Below are 20,373 nucleotides of genomic sequence, written 5' to 3'. Positions count from 1 at the left end.
ACCAACTGTTTGGTTTGTAGGAAGATATGGAATAAGCTGTCTTATCTGATCTCTGTTATCTGATCTCTGTTATCTTTGAGTCACGTGATGCTAGCTCCACTCTTTACACTAAAGCTAAAACAGAAGATCCTCCCACGGAGAGTTACACTAGGAAAATTTGATGGTGTAAATCCTAACTTAGCATGTGCTACCTCTGCCGGAAAGGTACAGTAATTGACAGTAATCGCTCTATTAATTAATAGTTTATTTAAATATTTATCACACTATTAGTTAAATTGGAATTATGAAATCATGAAATGTTAGAGATGTGGCACCATGACAACATATTATACAACATAATAACAACAATAACAACTATTTTAGGTGTTTATCCACAACCCGTTCAGTGGGTCCCAGATGAGCGAGGGAAAGAGCAGCAGACTAGTTACCTCTGACAACCTTGTACCTGATCTTTACTATCTCAACATTGGGCAACAGGTATTACTATTATTTGTAGTATTAGTACTAAGTGGCTTAGCGGTGCAGTTCGTTAGTCGACCTGCCTTACTCGTGATATGCTGCTCAATCACGAGGTTGCGGGTTCGATCTACGCCTGTGCCACTAGCCATGGGGTGAGCGGCGTTGCCGTTCTGCTAAGGGTTCCGATGGACCAATGCAGCCCCCCGGTCTACTCAGCCGAATTCTCGAGAAATCGTGTGTGTGAGGGTTAAATGAGGAGCTGTACATGATCTATACAGCGGAGCCACGGGCGAATAAAGTGTGGTATAATACCTTAACCGTCGCTGGCCTTAGTTATCGATCCTTCGGGTTCCTGTAAGTGCTGGTGCCGGCCATGGTTGTCCGAAGTAAAAGAAAAAGGGTGGTTTTCATAGATGACCCCTTGCAGCTAAACAACGTAAAGTAAAGTAAAGCAGTAGTAGTATAGTAGTAGTACTACAGGTACTAACAACTCACACATTCGTTGTGATCACAGTATGATAAAAAATAACACCTCTATATAACACCTTTATAATTTACACCTTAATATAACACTGTTATAACACCTTCACTCTCTCCCGCAGATCTCTGCGATGGGTGCGGGATGCCTGGGTGCTGATGACAAGGATACCCTGTTCGTCGGATCACAGACTCACTTCCTGGCCTACGACGTTCACAACAACTCCGACCTCTTTTACAGGTATAACAATCTTCAGTATGACGCAATAAAACACAAGGAAATCTCTTTCTTTCTTTCTTTAGTCACATGTATGTAAGTTGTGGCTATGATTAATATTGCATATTTTACTATGATGTCATGGCTGTTAGGTAGTTGGATGTCTAGAAAAGAAGGGTGTTGATCTTGAAATAAATTGCTTATGTCTACATCCTTACATCTACAGCTAAAGTTCTTCAGCTCAGAGCTCAAATGCAGCCCCTAATGCAGCCCCTGAATATGTTGTGGCATTTCAGTACCGGGGTCTGTACAATAAAGGAGACCCGCCACCACCCTATTTTAACATCTGACATCCAATACTTATACAGCATAATCGATTATATGAGGGTACCAAAATAACTTTGTAGCTGCCTGTTATTGTTATAATAGGGGGAGAGTTCCTGCAAATTTAACATTTTATAGGTTTAAGTGACCTGGGTTCTTTGTCGAGGATGTTTGGAATAATTCGGTGATTGTGTCACGTGATGATATAGCTGGTTCCATTAGTGTAGGTCAGTTAGTGAGCATTATTATATACTTACTACTCGGGACCCCCGGAGCTGTGCGGTTTCAAATGGTCTGGAATCCTGGATTGAAACATAATAAATCTTCTGGTATTATAGGGCATGGTATACTGAATTTTTATTTTGTAAATGACTTTTCTGAAAGGCACATAAAATAACTGCAACAAAAAGTGTTATTTGCACCATTACTACTTTTTTTGTGTTCAGGGAACAGGCTTGCCACATAGGTCCGGTAGTTCTGAACGTTTAGGCAGGGTGCTAGGTTGTGGTACACTCTCAACTAGGTAGTCTGCGAGTCCAAAATCTCAAAAAAAGTCACCAATATTATTACAGAGAGTGTCCGGACGGGGTGAACACGATAGCTCACGGCTACATTGCTGATTGTGATGTTCCACTGGTGTTCACTGGTGGTAACTGCTCTATTTCTGGTAGGTGGAGGGTATGAGGATTATTTTATATGCTTGCTGTTCTTATGCAACAATGTATCAAATAACAATATGAATATTATGTGATTATTCAAATATAATAATAATTAGAAATTACAGGATTATTTAAAAGTATGTTAAAATCTGCCCAGTTCTTCATCTTGATCCAGAACAACTATAATTTACAACTAACTGTAATATAACTACTATATTTCTAACATTGTCTCGTTGTCCAGGCTTCTCAGAAGACGGAGATGACAAGTTCTGGACAGTAACGGGGGATAACGTGTGCTCTCTGGCTCTTCTCGACTACAACCAGGACAACATCAACGAGCTGGTGGTGGGTTCTGAGGACTACGAGATAAGGGTCTTCCACTCTGATGAGATGATAGCTGAGATCACTGAGACCGAGAGTGTCACGTGTCTAGCTGCTATGAACGGCAGCAAGTTCGGGTAAGTTTACTGTGGATACAATGAGATAGCAGATTATACTTTCAGTCACGGAGCTGTCGCTAGAGTTTGGAAATTCTGGATGGGTTCTGGATTTGTCGTGGAATACCAGGCATTTTACTAGTTCCATCCATAATATTTTGCATTGTGCGTGTTGGTATTGGTACACGTTTAATAACCAGAGATATATCTCGTCACGCCACATTCCTTACCTGACCTACAACAGGTACGCTCTAGCTAACGGTACAGTGGGAGTGTACGACCGTAACTCACGCTTCTGGAGGATCAAGTCCAAGAACCAGGCGGTGTCCATCTTCTCGTATGATCTGAACGGAGACGGAGTACCGGAGCTGATCACGGGGTGGAGTAGTGGTAAACTTGATGCCAGGAGTAGCCATAACGGAGAGGTATGTGCTGGTCACGTGGGCAAAACTTGTTCGTGTTGGTCACGTGGGCTGGTCACCTGGGCTAAACTTGTTCGTGCTGGTCACGTGGGCTAAACTTGTTCGTGGTGGTTTAATAGTTTGGCGATAGAACAATACCTTAAAACAGACTGGTACCTTAAATTTTTAAAACTAGGTAATTTGAACATCGATTGGACGCCTTCAGACTCAGAAAAAAAATTATTTAGTGGAATTGTAAAAATGGTAATGGTTAGTTAAATATTATCTTCTAATTATCTTCAGCAAGTTGCACCATCTTTCTACCCTCACCCCCGCTTTGAAATAGCTAAAGGTTTCCTCCCCCAGGTAGTGTTTAAAGATAACTTTGGTTCAGCAGTGGCTGGCATCGTAGAGGGCGACTACAGGCGGGACGGGACTAAACAGCTCATTACCTGTAGTGTGGATGGGGAGGTGAGTACTAGTCACGTGTTGTCACGTGTTGTCACGTGCGTGTCACGTGTGGCTCAGTGCCAACCATATATCGTGGCTGGACATCTGGTTGGCCGTCTGATTATTTTTAGATTTCAGATTGAAGTTGGTGGTATATTCTACCATCTGAGGTGTTATGACCTCAAATTATGTTTTTGTGGTTTTAAGAGAAACCTATTTGACTAATAATAGTACCATTATCACATACACGGTCAAACGAAAGAACAACATTCACTATTCAGTCATGTGGCTATGTGGCGGTTGAATATATCAATAATTTCGTTATCATTTTCTCATGACCAGTTCAGTCATGACGTCATAACACTTCTATCTCAAGGTTCGAGGTTACTCTCCCGCCAACAAGGATTCGTCCCACAACCTGATGGATAATGATGCAGAACAAGACCTGGTCAGAGAACTAGCGCAGAGGAAGAACAACTTGCTCCTAGAACTTAAGAACTACAGTGAGAACACCAAAGCAGGAAAGGAGGTCAGTTCATAATTTTAGCTTTATAATGTGTAACGAAAGTTGTGTTGTGGCCCAATTGTAATCCGTAGATTACCATAACCAATCATCCAGTTAATCAATGTTTATTACGATTTAAGTTAATGAATATTTATTATGATTTTTAAAACAATATAATATTTAGTTTTTGAGTTGGGTGTTAACTTCGTTCACCTGATCAGTGATCTTCCCTCACTTCTACCCCATCACACAGGTTGGAGGTTTGAAACTGAGCGCTACAACCGACGTAGACGGCCAACACATGGGCATTATCCCAGCTAACACCCAACTACAGACTTCCTTACAAGTCACCACGGAAACGGACAGCATGCCCTCCCACGTGCAACTTCTTATCAATACCACTAACACCACCGTTATCAAGGTACGTGCACGTGCAACTTCTTATCAATACCACTAACACCACCGTTATCAAGGTACGTGCACGTGCAACTTCTTATCAATACCACTAACACCACCGTTATCAAGGTACGTGCACGTGCAACTTCTTATCAATACCACTAACACCACCGTTATCAAGGTACGTGCACGTGCAACTTCTTATCAATACCACTAACACCACCGTTATCAAGGTACGTGCACGTGCAACTTCTTATCAATACAACTAACACCACCGTTATCAAGGTACGTGCACGTGCAACTTCTTATCAATACCACTAACACCACCGTTATCAAGGTACGTGCACGTGCAACTTCTTATCAATACCACTAACACCACCGTTATCAAGGTACGTGCACGTGCAACTTCTTATTAATACCACTAACACCACCGTTATCAAGGTACGTGCACGTGCAACTTCTTATCAATACCACTAACACCACCGTTATCAAGGTACGTGCACGTGCAACTTCTTATCAATACCACTAACACCACCGTTATCAAGGTACGTGCACGTGCAACTTCTTATCAATACCACTAACACCACCGTTATCAAGGTACGTGCACGTGCAACTTCTTATCAATACCACTAACACCACCGTTATCAAGGTACGTGCACGTGCAACTTCTTATCAATACCACTAACACCACCGTTATCAAGGTACGTGCACGTGCAACTTCTTATCAATACAACTAACGCCACCGAACCAGCAAGTATTTAAATTTTAAACATTGCGCGCGAGCTACTGATAAGTTATACAGTAAAACCCCGATTTACCGCAAACCCCGATTTACCGCGCCTATTTCTTTCTCCCGAACTCCGCGGTAAATCGGGGTTTAACTGTACCATAGATTTAATTTTTCGTGCAGTTCAATTATTTAACTTTAAGATCAACATTAAGGTAAATAGGAAGAAGCCGGTTAAGCGTATGTGCTATAACTATAAAAACGTGAACTGGGAGAGGTTAAACCATGAACTCCGGCACACAGACTGGAATGTATTGCTTAATGGCACAGAACCTGAAATTGGGTGGAAAAAATTTAAAGAAAAACTTTTTAATATCACTGACAAATTCATCAAGAAATGCTCAGTTAAGACAGATGGACAAGATCCATGGTTTGACTCAGAGTGCTATGATGCATGGCGCAAGAAAATAAGACTGCATAAAGATAGACATAAAAGCGATAGAGCCCAAATAGCATTCTCCCTTGCCAGGAAAAACTTCAAAAATGTGGTTGCTCAAAAAATGCGAGAAACATTAAATGAATCAGATGATAGCGCTCTTGTAACAAAAAAATTCTGGTCATATGTAAAATCAAAAACAGCTAGTCAAAGAATTCCTGAGTTTGTAAGCTACAAAGGCATTGTCCGCAACTGCCCAGAGGACCAGGCCAACTTATTTAATGGCTTTTTCTTTGAGCAGTTCTCTGAAGCATCATTATACGACATAGATATTGATTATTCAAACGATTGGCGCTTTGATATTGCATTTGACCACCAAAGGGTTCGAAAAATCCTTTCCAATATTAACCCTAACAAAGCTTATGGGCCTGACGGTATTCATGGGAAACTTTTGAAAAACTGTGCTGTTGGGCTTGCATACCCATTATCACTATTATTTCATTCATGTTACAACATTGGGACATTACCTAGGGAGTGGAAACTGGGACACGTTGTACCCATATATAAAAAAGGTGATAAACACGAGGTTTCAAATTATAGGCCAATATCCCTTACATGCTTAATCACCAAAGTTCTTGAACGCATAATTAAAGATGAGTTACTTGCACTTACTAACGGCATGATCAACGATAAACAACACGGTTTTCGAGCTGAAAGATCATGTGCAACTAATCTTGTAGGTCTATGTGACCTGAGCCTAGCTCTCTCACTGAATGAAAATATGAGAACAGATGTAGTCTACTTTGATTTTGCCAAAGCTTTCGACTCAGTTAACCATGATCTTATATTATTTAAGCTAAAGAGCAAATTTGGTATTGATGGGAGGCTACTGAAATTCATCACTGATTATCTAAGAGACAGGCAACAACAGGTCTTGATAAGTGGTAAGTTTTCTTCCATGAGAAACGCCCAATCTGGTGTACCACAAGGGTCAATTTTGGGACCTTTGTTGTTCATTATGTTCATTGATGATATATCAGTGGGGATTTCACCTGGCACACAACTGTCACTGTATGCCGATGATACTAAAATTTGGCGTGAGATTGTTTCGGAGTCTGATATCCTGCGACTGCAGAAGGACATTGATTATCTCCATGACTGGTCACTTTCTAATAAAATGAGATTTCATCCCGACAAATGTAAGGTCCTCACCGTCGCAGGAAGGATATCCGAAACAGTTTCCCTCCTTAGTGTCCTACCACTCTTTAACTTTGTATACTCCATGGGAAGAATCGCACTTGACTATGTCGATCATGAAAAGGATTTGGGTGTTTTTGTGACCAAGAATCTCGACTGGCAAGACCAGCGCTCTAAAGTCCTCTCAAAGGCCAACCAAAAATTAGGCATGGCAAGGAGAAATTGCTATTTTGTTCAAGATGTAAATCGTCGTAGAGTACTGTATCTCACTTTAATGAGAAGTCAATTTGAGCATTGCTCAGTTATATGGAGACCGGTCACAAAATCCCAGATAAGCAAGCTGGAGGGCCTCCAAAAGCGTGCTATTAAGTGGATTCTTCGCGAGGAGTATATGAGTTATCCACCATCCACATACATTCAGAAATGCAGACAGCTTAAGATTATGCCCATAGAAGACCGCTTCGACTTTCTTGACCTTATTTTCTTCTTTAAAATTGTGAAGCAACATATTCCTGTCACTTTACCCTCATATTTGCAACCATATCAAGGCCACTCAAGGTTAAGAAATAGCCACATGGACCCCTTATGTTTTGTAAGCTCGATCTTACCACGAGCAAGCTCTAACGCTTTTGCTAAGAACTTTTACTTTAGGACCCATTCCAAATGGAATCATATTCCTCTAGATATACGTGAGATAGAGACTATTTCTGAGTTCAAAAGCAAATTGACCTCCTACATGTGGGATAAAATTATGCCGGAGGACTTTGATTATGATCTAGATTTTTCCCTCGAGACAGAGATGTGAAGCAGTTTACCTAAAGCTAACAATATGTTCATAAGGAGCTTAAATCCCTGTTGTCTGTATTTCTCATTTCTCATTTTAGTGCATGTCATCACATCATGGATTTCACTTTATTATATGATTTGATTGCTTTTGATATTTTTGTGTGTTTCTATTTGAAATTCTATTTAAAATTTAAGATTTTCGTGGGCCCATACTTGTGCAGGAGGTGCATTTTGCTCTCAACATCTGTGTTTTGGTGACCCTCAGGTCCTTTGATTACATACATTTTGTCCTAGAAAATCTGATTTTATCGGAGTCTTATACTTTTGAGAAAATTTAATGTTGTTCATTCATTGTGTAAATTTGTATGTAATTGATCGATTTGAAAGATTTCAATAAAAAAAAAAACCTGTTCCTACAGCTGATGTTAATAATTTCATGATTTACAGGTAATTGTGTGATCAGCAACTACTTCACTTTGCTCGTTTTTATAATATGTGCATTATTATTCCATTTTAAGATCACGTTTAGCCACTTTTGAATGTTTTCAGAATTAAATTCGATGGCAAAGGCTTCCTCTGAACTTAACCAGTTGACCAAAATAATTATAGTGAAACCCCGATTCGCACTACAGTTTGGAGGAAAGAGAAATAGTACACTAAAACGGGTCGTACTGTAGGTCTGGGTTTACCCGGACAGATCACAACCTTTCCTCTGCAAAGTACTGGTTTCCAACTAGGGGTTATGGTTTAGAAGCACTCAAGCCGATAGGGGAATTAAGGAGTTCGACCCATTTTTGAGACGTATTTCATAGGATCACGTAATCGGGGTTTACGGTAAGCGAGGTTTTACTGTAAATTGTCCAACTCGTCAAAATTCTGTAAGACTTCCACCCAGTAAACGACCGGGGGTAGGATTTGGCCGGGGCCGGGGCCGGGGCCGGGAATGTCCAAATTTTGCCGGGCCGGGAATTGGCCGTTCTGGAATTTGGCCGGGGCCGGGGCCGTGAATTTAATAAATCCACGGCCAAGTTAGAACTTTTCAGGACTTAGGATCTGAACTTATTTTTACATGACAATATAATGTTCGTTTTTAATGTAATTTTAAGACTTATATGAAAGTTTTAGGCCGATTTCGATCAAAAATTCCCGGCCAAATTCCCGGCAAAAATTGAAAATCGGCCGGGGCCGGGGCCGGGAAGAAATAGCTCCCCCGGTGCCGGGATTTCACGGCGCCGGGAATCCCGGTCGATTACTGCTTCCACCATGTTTTATCCTTATATTACGCAATCATATGGAAGTAGTAAATGGTTGAGGCAAGAAATTGGTAAACTTTATAATGTATAGAGTTTGAAACGGTACAAAGAAAACAACCAAAAATAAGCTATTAAACATCTACAAGAATAATTCGTTAAATTTCTCAATTAAAAATATCACTCAATATATAGCTACCCTAGTTACCCTCTAACCATTTTGGAAATGACCTTCCCCCAAACTACGCGGTAAATCGGGGTTTTACTGTACTAAATATCCAAACCGCGGTGTACTGTGTACCTGATGGTAATTTGGTTGTGTAACTGATGTATATGAATTTATTTCTTAATATCACTCTACATTGAAGAACTAAGTTATCGTTAACAGCTGTATTTGTTGATCTGACGGCCAATACCTCAAAGACCGCGCAACACAATTACCCGTGAGCGCTAACCTTTGACCAGCAATGTTTTTCGATGTGATCAAAAGCAGCTGATAGATATCACTCCCTTCTATTAGAAATAACTAAAAAGTTGATTTCGAGAAAATTTTCATGAAGCCCCCTTAACTAGCTGTTAACTATTTTAGTATGTATTTTAAAGTAATCTATAAATACATATTTCAGACAGTAACATATCCATATATTTCAGGCAGTAATGATATTTGCCGAAGGGATATTTAACGGAGAGAGTCACGTGGTACACCCACCTTCCAGTGGAATCACCTCCGCTCTCAGTGTCCCTATATTCCCGCCTAAAGACGTCCCCATTGACTTACATGTCAAGACTTTCGTCGGGTAAGTTGGTTTGATTTTCGGCTAATGGTGGGTCTTTTTATTATGATGGAGAGAATGGGCACTTACTTGGGAATCACTTAAAAGTTAATGAATCGTCAACTTCTTCAAATCGTAATGTGAGTCTACCCGGATCAATGAGCATGCTCTAATGGGGATGAAAACGAATTGTCACGAACTTGTGGTCATACGACATTTAACTTCTATATTTAACGCTACTTTGAGTTTCATTATTGGATCTTATCTTGAGCACTTAGCACTTCAAGTGCTAAAAGGGTTCGCCTAAAACCATTTTGATGCCCTAACCTCACCCACGTGACACTACTTATATATCTACCATTAGCTAAGTGAATCTGATGACACTCAGCAGTCACGAACCTCGACATTGTGTCTGTCAACGTGCTGACAGATGTAATAACTACAAAACTCTCTTGTAGGAGTTACAGATATTTTTAATTGCTCAGTACCCATTAGCTAATACTACACGCCTAGAGAAAAGATAAAAGATCCCAAGATACCTCAGTTCCTACTCCCAAGTCTGACCCAACCCCACCTCCCTCAGTCACAAGAACAGTTCACAGTACCACGTGTTCTGACCCACCTCCTTCAGGCACAAGAACAGTTCACAGTACCACGTGTTCTGACCCACCTCCCTCAGGCACAAGAACAGTTCACAGTACCACGTGTTCTGACCCACCTCCCTCAGGCACAAGAACAGTTCACAGTACCACGTGTTCTGACCCACCTCCTTCAGGCACAAGAACAGTTCACAGTACCACGTGTTCTGACCCACCTCCCTCAGGCACAAGAACAGTTCACAGTACCACGTGTTCTGACTCACCTCCCTCAGGCACAAGAACAGTTCACAGTACCACGTGTTCTGACCCACCTCCCTCAGGCACAAGAACAGTTCACAGTACCACGTGTTCTGACCCACCTCCCTCAGGCACAAGAACAGTTCACAGTACCACGTGTTCTGACCCACCTCCCTCAGGCACAAGAACAGTTCACAGTACCACGTGTTCTGACCCACCTCCCTCAGGCACAAGAACAGTTCACAGTACCACGTGTTCTGACCCACCTCCCTCAGGCACAAGAACAGTTCACAGTACCACGTGTTCTGACCCACCTCCCTCAGGCACAAGAACAGTTCACAGTACCACGTGTTCTGACCCACCTCCCTCAGTAACAAGAACAGTTCACAGTACCACGTGTTCTGACTCACCTCCCTCAGGCACAAGAACAGTTCACAGTACCACGTGTTCTGACCCACCTCCCTCAGGCACAAGAACAGTTCACAGTACCACGTGTTCTGACCCACCTCCCTCAGGCACAAGAACAGTTCACAGTACCACGTGTTCTGACCCACCTCCCTCAGGCACAAGAACAGTTCACAGTACCACGTGTTCTGACCCACCTCCCTCAGGCACAAGAACAGTTCACAGTACCACGTGTTCTGACCCACCTCCCTCAGTAACAAGAACAGTTCACAGTACCACGTGTTCTGACTCACCTCCCTCAGGCACAAGAACAGTTCACAGTACCACGTGTTCTGACCCACCTCCCTCAGGCACAAGAACAGTTCACAGTACCACGTGTTCTGACCCACCTCCCTCAGGCACAAGAACAGTTCACAGTACCACGTGTTCTGACCCACCTCCCTCAGGCACAAGAACAGTTCACAGTACCACGTGTTCTGACCCACCTCCCTCAGGCACAAGAACAGTTCACAGTACCACGTGTTCTGACTCACCTCCCTCAGGCACAAGAACAGTTCACAGTACCACGTGTTTGAGCTATCCCGCCAGCTCCCTCAGGCACAAGAACAGTTCACAGTACCACGTGTTCTGACTCACCTCCCTCAGGCACAAGAACAGTTCACAGTACCACGTGTTCTGACTCACCTCCCTCAGGCACAAGAACAGTTCACAGTACCACGTGTTCTGACTCACCTCCCTCAGGCACAAGAACAGTTCACAGTACCACGTGTTTGAGCTATCCCGCCAGCTCCCTCGCTTTACCCTCTACATCCAGGCTCCCACTAACACCGCTAAGCCCAAATCTTTTGTCTCCTTCCCGGTCAACGAGCGGATAAACCGGGTGGTGATGTGGATTAATCAGAACTTCCTGCTGGACGAGGAGGTTTGCGCAGTGAGTTCGTAGCACTGCACTGCACGAGAGTGTTGTGTGCATGTGTGTTTTGTGTGTTGCGCGCGATTATTTGCACGTGCATTTAAACCGTCCTGTGACCACACGAAATATTCAAAAAATGGCAGCAAAAATAGTTGTATTCAAAGCAGAGCAATAATTAATATCACCAACTAGAAATATGACTGTCAAGCGTACTTTATTTCAAGTTTCATCCCACCTCCCATCTCAATAGACTTAATAATAATGTTTTCAATTGTCAGTATCATACAAACGTGTGATTAAACAGCTGTATTTTACAAAATATCTTAACTAAATACCTCAGATTTCTGCTGACACGGAACTTGATCTAAAACTGATGGCGCTGAGAACTGGATGTCCAATATTCCTCCACATGGTTCCAGGTTAATAGTTTAGTTATGCAATTTAGATAATGCGCACTTTTCGTGTCTGGAAGCATTTTGAGAGACACTGGAAGTATTTTGAGAGACAAATTAAGTTGGCAGCAGGAATATTTATTTTACTTTCCCCGATTTAATGTCCAATTATTGTAAAAGTTGTGCTAATACTTTAATACGAACTTTAATATAAACTTTTAAATTCATACGCAGTTTATGAATTCTGATTTTTAGTTGACAGCTACAGAACTACACTCCGCAGTTGCTAGTCACGGGAGTTACATTGTGTTTTGCCTGTTACTTGACTTAATGATATAATGTGTGAAGTGGTGGTTAAAAAACGCTCCACTGAGACAAGATTAAACTATTTATGATTTTACCGCCACCTCATTTAAGCTTTTAAGATCGCTAATACGAATTAACTCGGATCCGCTCAGGTACAATAACGATACACTGTGAGGATATTGACTTGGTTGGGGATATAGTACAGGCTCTAGCTGCCTCTCTTAATATTGAGAACATGACATCCACCGCCAACTTCCCCGACTTTATTGAGAAGCTTAAAGAGGTGCTTTATATAATATTTACCTGTTTCCCCGTTTACAGTTAATAGCTTAACCATGAAATCTGTGCCATAATGTCTCAGTTATTACCAACACGCCATTTTATAAATCTCTCATATTCCACAACCTAGAGCTTGTTGCTAATCCCATCTTACATCAGGTACTGGTTAAAGTTGACGAGTATCACAACGTCCGACAGAAGCTTACAGCAGAGATGGCAGACCACAGCAATCTGATCCGGAGTCTGGTGGTACGTGCGGAGGACGCGCGCCTCATGAACGACATGAACAGTATGAAACAGAGTTATCTCAAGTTATACGATCTTAACAGGTTAGAGTTTAATTCGTTGACGATTTCAGTTGAGTCTATCTGGAGACAATATTATGTAATTTTAAAATCGGACAGTCGAACTGTTAAAGATGGGGTTAAAGATGCAATAGACCACCGGATATAGTGTTAAAGATATGAAAGCACCTGAAAATGCTAGAAAATTAACCCAGTAATCCTGTCTCCGCTGAAGGACAACGCACTAGGGTCTAGACTGTGTAGTGTTGACACATTATTTTGTCATATTATCCTAAATCAAGATACTGTTGTTCATTAGTAGCGGATTAATGGTATTGATGGTCACTTACCCTGGGCACATTATTTCGGGGTACAACTGCATATCCTACCAACGTCTTAACTGATTCTATATTGTATATCTGAGGCTGCTCTTGTAAAGGGGGTTAATTGGTATTTATTTGTAGAATGTCCTTTAAAAAGTAAAATAGGTTGGAAATAACTCTCTGGAGCACTTAAAACAACACATCACATTCCTGGGTAGAGATCAGTACTTTGGTAATGGATGTAAAGTGGATATGGACATCACGTCGCCATGACAATACTTAGCTGTTAAAATATCATCTGAACTTAAAATACTGCAATCCTCGATTACTATTTATAATCTTAATAAAGCTTTTACCTATCCTCATGACACAGAACTGTTGTGAGAGAATCCCTTGGTATTTATTTGTGCAATTAATCGAATAAAAGCTCCACTCTGGCCCATCTCCCCGTGGTAGATTTGTTGTTTTTATTGAACCAGAGAAAGGAAGGATCTATTAATAAGCATCTCGCCATGCTCTCGTAGGTCCCTGAGATCTGCCTTTATAATAACTTTAAAATGCGATCTTGTCACTCGGCGAGCTCTTTTTATGTCGCATTGTCTTCCTGAAGAGAAGCGTTCCCTATTTTAGTATAATAAGTGCTCGAATCTCGTAACAATGGAAACCGCACCTGTATCACTCCAATACTATGGCCACCAATCACGATCAACGATCTTGTCACGTGCTATTTGGTGACCAATCAGGGACGGTACTATTAGTCAAGGAACACAGTCCGCGGTGCTGTCCCATTGGGCAGCTAGAGTATCATCAATATGAGAATCGGAGCCTTCTCTTTAGATGCAGAAGTTTGGGTCAGAACATTTTTATGGAAACCCTGCGAAATATTATTTTTAACTTCCTCTCTTACAGGGATCTTGTAAACGGTTACAATATTCGTTGTAACAATCACTCCGAGCTACTCGCCTGTCTCAAGATTGTCAATCAGGTTAAAGCAGCATTTTAAATTATTCTTTTTGAAGATATACCCTAAAAATTAGACGTATCCATGCCACTATCCATTCTTCGGAATCCGGCTTATTTTTCTTTAAGAAAAATTGGAGAGCACTTTAACAGTTCGATACTTTAAATTAATATTATACAATATAAATTTATAAAGTTTTATTTATTTCCCAGGGTATTCAGAAAGCAGGACGTCTGAGGGTAGGAAAACCTAAAACTCAAGTTGTAACAGCCTGCCGAAGTGCTATCAAACAGGGTGACGTTGAAAAACTCTTCAAAATCATCGAATGTGGTGGTGTTTGAAGCCCGCTTCTTATCATGTATTTTTTGTACATTTTATTTTCAGTCCACATTACTTATTTAGTAAATAAGTTATTTACTTGATGTAATTTTAATTCAGAGAGCACTTTATCTTGGTTGTTTTTTATAATGTACATATTCATACGCGTACAGATTATGTATTATAATATTATAATGTCCATAGCATTACATTTAAGATTTGTGAGGGCCTGGAGCCTTTGTTCGTGTGGTGTATAATGTAAAGAATGGACAGAATTAGAACCAAATATTTACGATTTCTTCCATAGTTTATGATAAAACATACAGAGTTTTCAGATTGGTTATAACTTGTATAAATTATATAATGCAACAAACGTTTATATTATTTAATTCAAAAGTTGAATACGATCTCTAGTCTTTTGTTTTTTCACTAATATGATCATAAGATTAAGGTTGATTTATAAAAGAAAATTGAAAGTATAATATACAGATAGCTCTATCAAAATAAGTTGTCAGATTTTTTTGACTCGTGATACTGCAAATTGAATGGTTAATCGTAATCACGTGTTAAAACAAACTTGTACCCATCATTACCAATATCAATGAGAACATCTGATTATTTATTACATTAATTATTTAGATAATTGAAACTGCATTTCATTTGTTATAACGTAGGTCCCGGTTCATATCAATGCTGAACTCCTCTCTGATAGCTTTCACAAAGCATCGAAAATAACACCGTCAAATTGACTTACATTCACGTTCCCCCTTATTACGAACAAGCTGTTCCATAGCTTTTGGGGGCGACACATTCTAGCAGATCTATTTGTCATCCGAAATCCTGTCATTTGTAGAATATCTACTGTCACATCCAGGAAGGCTCATCAAACATTACCCAGCTGATAAGATTGATCCTTAAGCAAACGTAAGATATCATTTGTAGGACAGAAACAACTCTTAATTGAACTTTCTAAACATTTAGAACAAGAAGCCATCTAAATGATAAATCTTATTTTTATCTCAAAATGTTCTGAATTATTGGACGACGGTTACAAAGAGGTTTGTTTTGGTTACTTATGTACTTTGCGGAACGCGCGAGACCTAATTTAAGCTAAAACATCACGACTCTTGCTGATTTCTACATAATGCGCGTATTATAGTCCTATCAGCTAGCTAACATGAGACTTAGCTAGCAGAGGACTACAGCCAGTTGTACCATATTTGTTTTCGTTTTCTCTTAAATAGCTCTTAATAGTCTATGTAATAAGCGCCATGAGTTGGTACAGAATTTTTTGTCTCTGATTTTGATAAATTTGGTACCAAAAGTTGCCTTTGACTGTGAATAATGAAAATTCACCGTGTAGCACGATAACGTCGAGATGTATGTGGGCCTCCTTACCTCCTTACATCCTTACCTGTGCATTGCAAAAAGTGAACAAAGGACAAAAAATTGGTAGGTTTACAACCTACCAGGACGCGCGCCGAGTTGGACTCGTCGGTCCAATATATGGAATAGATATTTTACGAGTATCACCCGTTATATAACGAAAAATGGTTAATTTATCGCCTTAAATGCCTATAACTCCTAGAATTTTGAATAGTTTGAAATAATTCTTACAGGATCGTAATGCAATGAACTTGTAGCGCGATGCACTACTGGGTCGCGCCGCGCATCAAATAATTCTTCTCGCAACCACGTATGCAGATCGGCGAAATGCGGAGGATTGATGCATCGTGAATCAAGTAATGAACTTAATCAGACGCAACTTTTGGTACCAAGATTATATAATATTTAAAGCACCTAAGTTAAAATATTAGTATTAAAAGTTTTGTCTCGATGAGCCATGATTACAATACCATAATAACTATGTGATAATAATTGAAAAAGTGAAGTTAGGCCGAAGACTAAAAATTTGCGCACAAAAAGCACGCGCGGCAAACAAGCGCCGTGACGCATTTTTAGCGAAAATTGTTACACTGTGGATTTATTTAATTCACATTTTTAAACAACTTTTGGTACCAAATTTATCGAAATCGGAGAAAACGTTCTGTGCTCGCGCTTGGCGCTTATTACACTGACTATAAATAAAAAGTTTTCAGTACCAAGTACAGTTAACGGGTGATACTCGTAAAATATCTGTTCCATATATACATGACCGTCGACGAGTCCACAGTCCAATTCGGTGCGCGTCCTGGTAGGTTGTAATCCTACAACGAGTACAGTGGTGAAACATATTTGTGCCACAAATCGTTTTACTGCCTACATCTCTAAATTTTCTAGCACTTATGACAACCCGGCGCGCACAGACGGGACCTCCCCTGGACGGTTTTATTACTTGTTCTGATAGGAAACGTTTTGTAGCCGAATGATCATAACAACTTTTTATTTGAGTTATCAATAATAATACAATTTGATTGCAAATTATTTGGCAAACATTAATGTAAAATATTCATAAAAATTTGTAAAAGTTTATAGTTAATACATAATATAATATGAATAAGGGACTCCGCACATAACAAACTTTTTAAACAAATACGCGTCAAAGATTTGTAGTTCAATTACGAATGTAATATTTTGTTAAAAGTTATGTTTGCTTTTTGACCATATAATCCGATAGCTGAATATTTTATCTACAATACATACAGTATAATTTTTATGTACACATTAACCTAATTTAAAAAATGAGTGAAGCTAAAACGAAAAGAGATGTTGCTCAACTTTGAGGTGTAAAATATCCACAACTCGCTAGGCTATTGTGATATTCCTATCACGGGATCTCCTTACTCCACCCTGCTGAGCTGGTTCAAGCTGATTTTAATGGTCAGATCACAACGTTTATAACTTTCTTCTACTACTTTATACTTATAGTAGTTATTACTACTTTACTGGGGAAAAGTTGCAAGGACTATAATTATAAATGAACTTTAAGATTTACGATTCAGATCATCTAAATAATCGATTACTGCAAACAAATTATTGGTCACATCAGAATTAACGACCTATACCGACCCAACTGAAAACAGATCCACTGAAGGTACCTAACACCGCGATTTGATAAACATTAGTGTCATTGCAACTATGTCTATATGACCAAAAAACTGGTCAAGAGTACAGAAGACCTCTATACAAATAAAACTCAAGGACTAATGAACTGTAGGTTTCCCGTTTCATGACTAATGCACCGACAAATGATTAATTTCTCTATGGACCTCTATAACCCGACCCATCTGAAAACAGATGCGTTAGGGTTTTGTAACGTTAGGGTTTTATGACCTGGCAATAAATCTCATATTTAAACATTATCGTTGCTTGTGGTAAAGACCACAACTTATCACAAAACGCCCTCGGCGCGCTTTTTATTTATACATATTTAGCTGAAACCTGAAGTGTGTTTTTGTATTTATAGATGCAGCTAAAGTCTAAAGCGTGTTTTTGTATTTATAGATGCAGCTAAAGTCTAAAGCATGTTTTTGTATTTATAGATACAGAGATAGAGAGGGTGTCTCCGCCCTCTGGGGTCGTTAGCGGCTCATGTGCTGACCAAGATACACGTTACAATCTCAACAATATCATGACTTCATAACATATTATTGAGTTATATGACAATTAACTCTGACCGACTAGAGACCACATTGATAACCATTTCCCGTTTAGGATTCTAATGAGCTAACGTCTAGTCTGTTTATATAATATATCGTTAAAACATTTGTAAATCACAAGTTATATCATGGTCTAAAACTCCAACAGTAATATCTTATATCACACGCTCACTTTCATTTTTGTTAAATAGTGTGTGCAGTTTCACTTTCAGGGAGAAAGTAGGTAATTTGATTTAGATATTTTTAGAGATTGTAATTAATTTGGGCGTAAATCATTTTAAATTGGACAGAAATTTCGTGAGCGGACATAATTGTAGTCGTTTGAATCAGATTTGGACTGACGATGAACTTTCTTTTGGGTCTAAATACTTGTTTTTCTTCTTTTAAAACCCCCGGAGGCGTTTGCCAGCATGGCGATGTGGCCCGTATCTTACCGTTGAATATCGAGGTCTAGGTGTGCCTAAAACGTACTTTCTTGGAGTCAGCTGGTGTTGCCAGAACAGTTAAAGTCGCTCATGCTCGGTCAAGATGCGCAATGGTAATATGATCTCGCTAATACCAACACAAATTATCAGCCATAACAATTACATCCCAACTATTATATCGACCACTATTTAGCAACCACTTCCCGCACAGGATTATAATGAGCTAAAATATGTTTACAGTGTTCACTATTTAGCAGAGCGTTCTAGTTGTGATATCACGTCCTAAAGCTTTAAAAGGAGTAACGCACCTGCTTTGTAGTTTATACTACTTACTTTATTTTTGTTTATATATTTAATTGTGCACATTCACAGAGTAAGTTCTTTGTTTATATTTTACATACTATTACTATATTCCTATTGCTGCCTGGAAAGATGACTTAAGTTGACAATTTTGCACTCTACCATTAATAATAAAAATCGATCTTACGTATGTAACTAATCTCAGATTCATTCAGTTTCACCGAATGAATCAACATTTTGTTCGCTTCGCCAATTGTCATCTTTTCATGAGGTTAATGTTCGCAAGGTCCAGGTAAAGTATGTTTAGTCGGCGACGGCCCCTCCCAGCTACCAAACTCCTCATTAGTCTCTTACAGAGTTACAGTGGTGTAGTGTGTACATTTTAAGATAAAATATTTTAATTTGATGTTTTCATGGTTTTTGACTAGGTTTATAAAAATTTTGTGCGTTAGTCTCTTAAAGTTAAAATAGAACAATTAAAAGGTCTTCAGGTTGTGCGATCTTGAACTTCCATAAACTATTAGCACAATGAAGCAAATTTGTTGTGAGTTGTGACTAATCTCAGCCTCAAATGAGACAGAATTTAAATTTATGGTTTTTGTATTCGATGAATAATGAATATCAAACTAGCTTTATTTTGAATAGATGAATGTAAACTTCAATCTATTTTTTGGTTTGATTTATAGCAGAAACTATTACGAATCGTGGCAGTCAGGTTAAGTTACAAGAACAATATTTTGACGATGCTATAATTTGACAGGAACAGGTTTCATAATGGATGACGCAGAAATATTGGAGAAACTCCACTACAGAATCTGCGATGTCTTACTGGCGACAGTATTGAGTGTTTGCTTCTTGGTGGGATTTCCAGGCAACATTTTTTCTCTGAGATACTTTCTTTCTAAACCAGGACGAAGCTTATCAAATAACCTGTACATAGCATCATGCTGTATCGACAGTGTTACCAGCATCTTCCACCTACCTGTAGCTGCAGTTCTGTTTAACCAACGGAACCCTGGGATAATGGACAATCCTACCTTTTGTTCATTTTGGTACATGATGTTTTTATTTCTACAAAAGATGTCAATGTTCTTGGTCTTGTTAATGTCGGTGTCAAGAACTTTAGTCATCATGTTTCCTTTCTTTAGAATTAATAAAAGAGCTGTTATTCTATCGATACCTGTCTACGCGGCGTATTTGATTTTGCGGTTCACAGTAAACTATTACAATGCCAAGTCGGTCTTCACAAAGAACGATCCATTCTGTTATCTGGCATCACAAAATCACCTCTTGGGTATTGCATACAACATCCACTACAATATCTGCATTGGCATTCCCCCGATAGTAATAACAGTGGCTTTCACTGTTACACTAACGAAACTTACAACGGGACAAAAAGATCTTCAATCACTATCGAGGAAAAATAACTTTCAAGCATCCGTGACGATATCCTACTTTACAGCAGTGTTTCTGGCTTGTAATTTGGCGGCCTTCACAAATGGAGTCTTGTATCTGGTTACTGTAAGGATTCTGAACAA

General features: G+C 39.6%; 2 protein-coding genes across 3 annotated transcripts in view; both read left to right on the top strand.

Annotated features, from left to right (window-relative positions):
- LOC134819948 (short transient receptor potential channel 4-like) overlaps positions 1–20,373 on the top strand; it is a 219,816-nt gene that overhangs the window by 34,340 nt on the left and 165,103 nt on the right. The gene's annotated exons all lie outside the window — the stretch shown is intronic.
- LOC134820018 (Bardet-Biedl syndrome 2 protein homolog) lies at positions 14–15,160 on the top strand. Of its 2 annotated transcripts, none has more exons than XM_063830195.1 (16): positions 14–204; positions 364–477; positions 1,062–1,177; positions 2,050–2,144; positions 2,378–2,594; positions 2,818–2,998; positions 3,341–3,445; positions 3,801–3,953; positions 4,183–4,350; positions 9,373–9,518; positions 11,477–11,657; positions 11,989–12,067; positions 12,499–12,629; positions 12,785–12,954; positions 14,142–14,217; positions 14,406–15,160. In XM_063830195.1, exons 1-16 carry the CDS (start codon positions 88–90, stop codon positions 14,532–14,534), a joined length of 2,178 nt encoding a protein of 725 aa, XP_063686265.1. In that variant the 5' UTR covers positions 14–87; the 3' UTR covers positions 14,535–15,160. The 2 variants fall into 2 exon arrangements, with proteins under 2 accessions (XP_063686265.1, XP_063686264.1); XM_063830194.1 differs by having other exon boundaries at positions 11,477–11,666.

Source organism: Bolinopsis microptera, chromosome 8 (assembly GCF_026151205.1).
Source record: "Bolinopsis microptera isolate Bmic1 chromosome 8, MBARI_Bmic_1.0, whole genome shotgun sequence".
Taxonomy (NCBI): Eukaryota; Metazoa; Ctenophora; class Tentaculata; order Lobata; family Bolinopsidae; genus Bolinopsis; species Bolinopsis microptera.
Note: the sequence above shows the minus strand (reverse complement) of the source record. Positions and strands in the feature narration are given on the sequence as shown.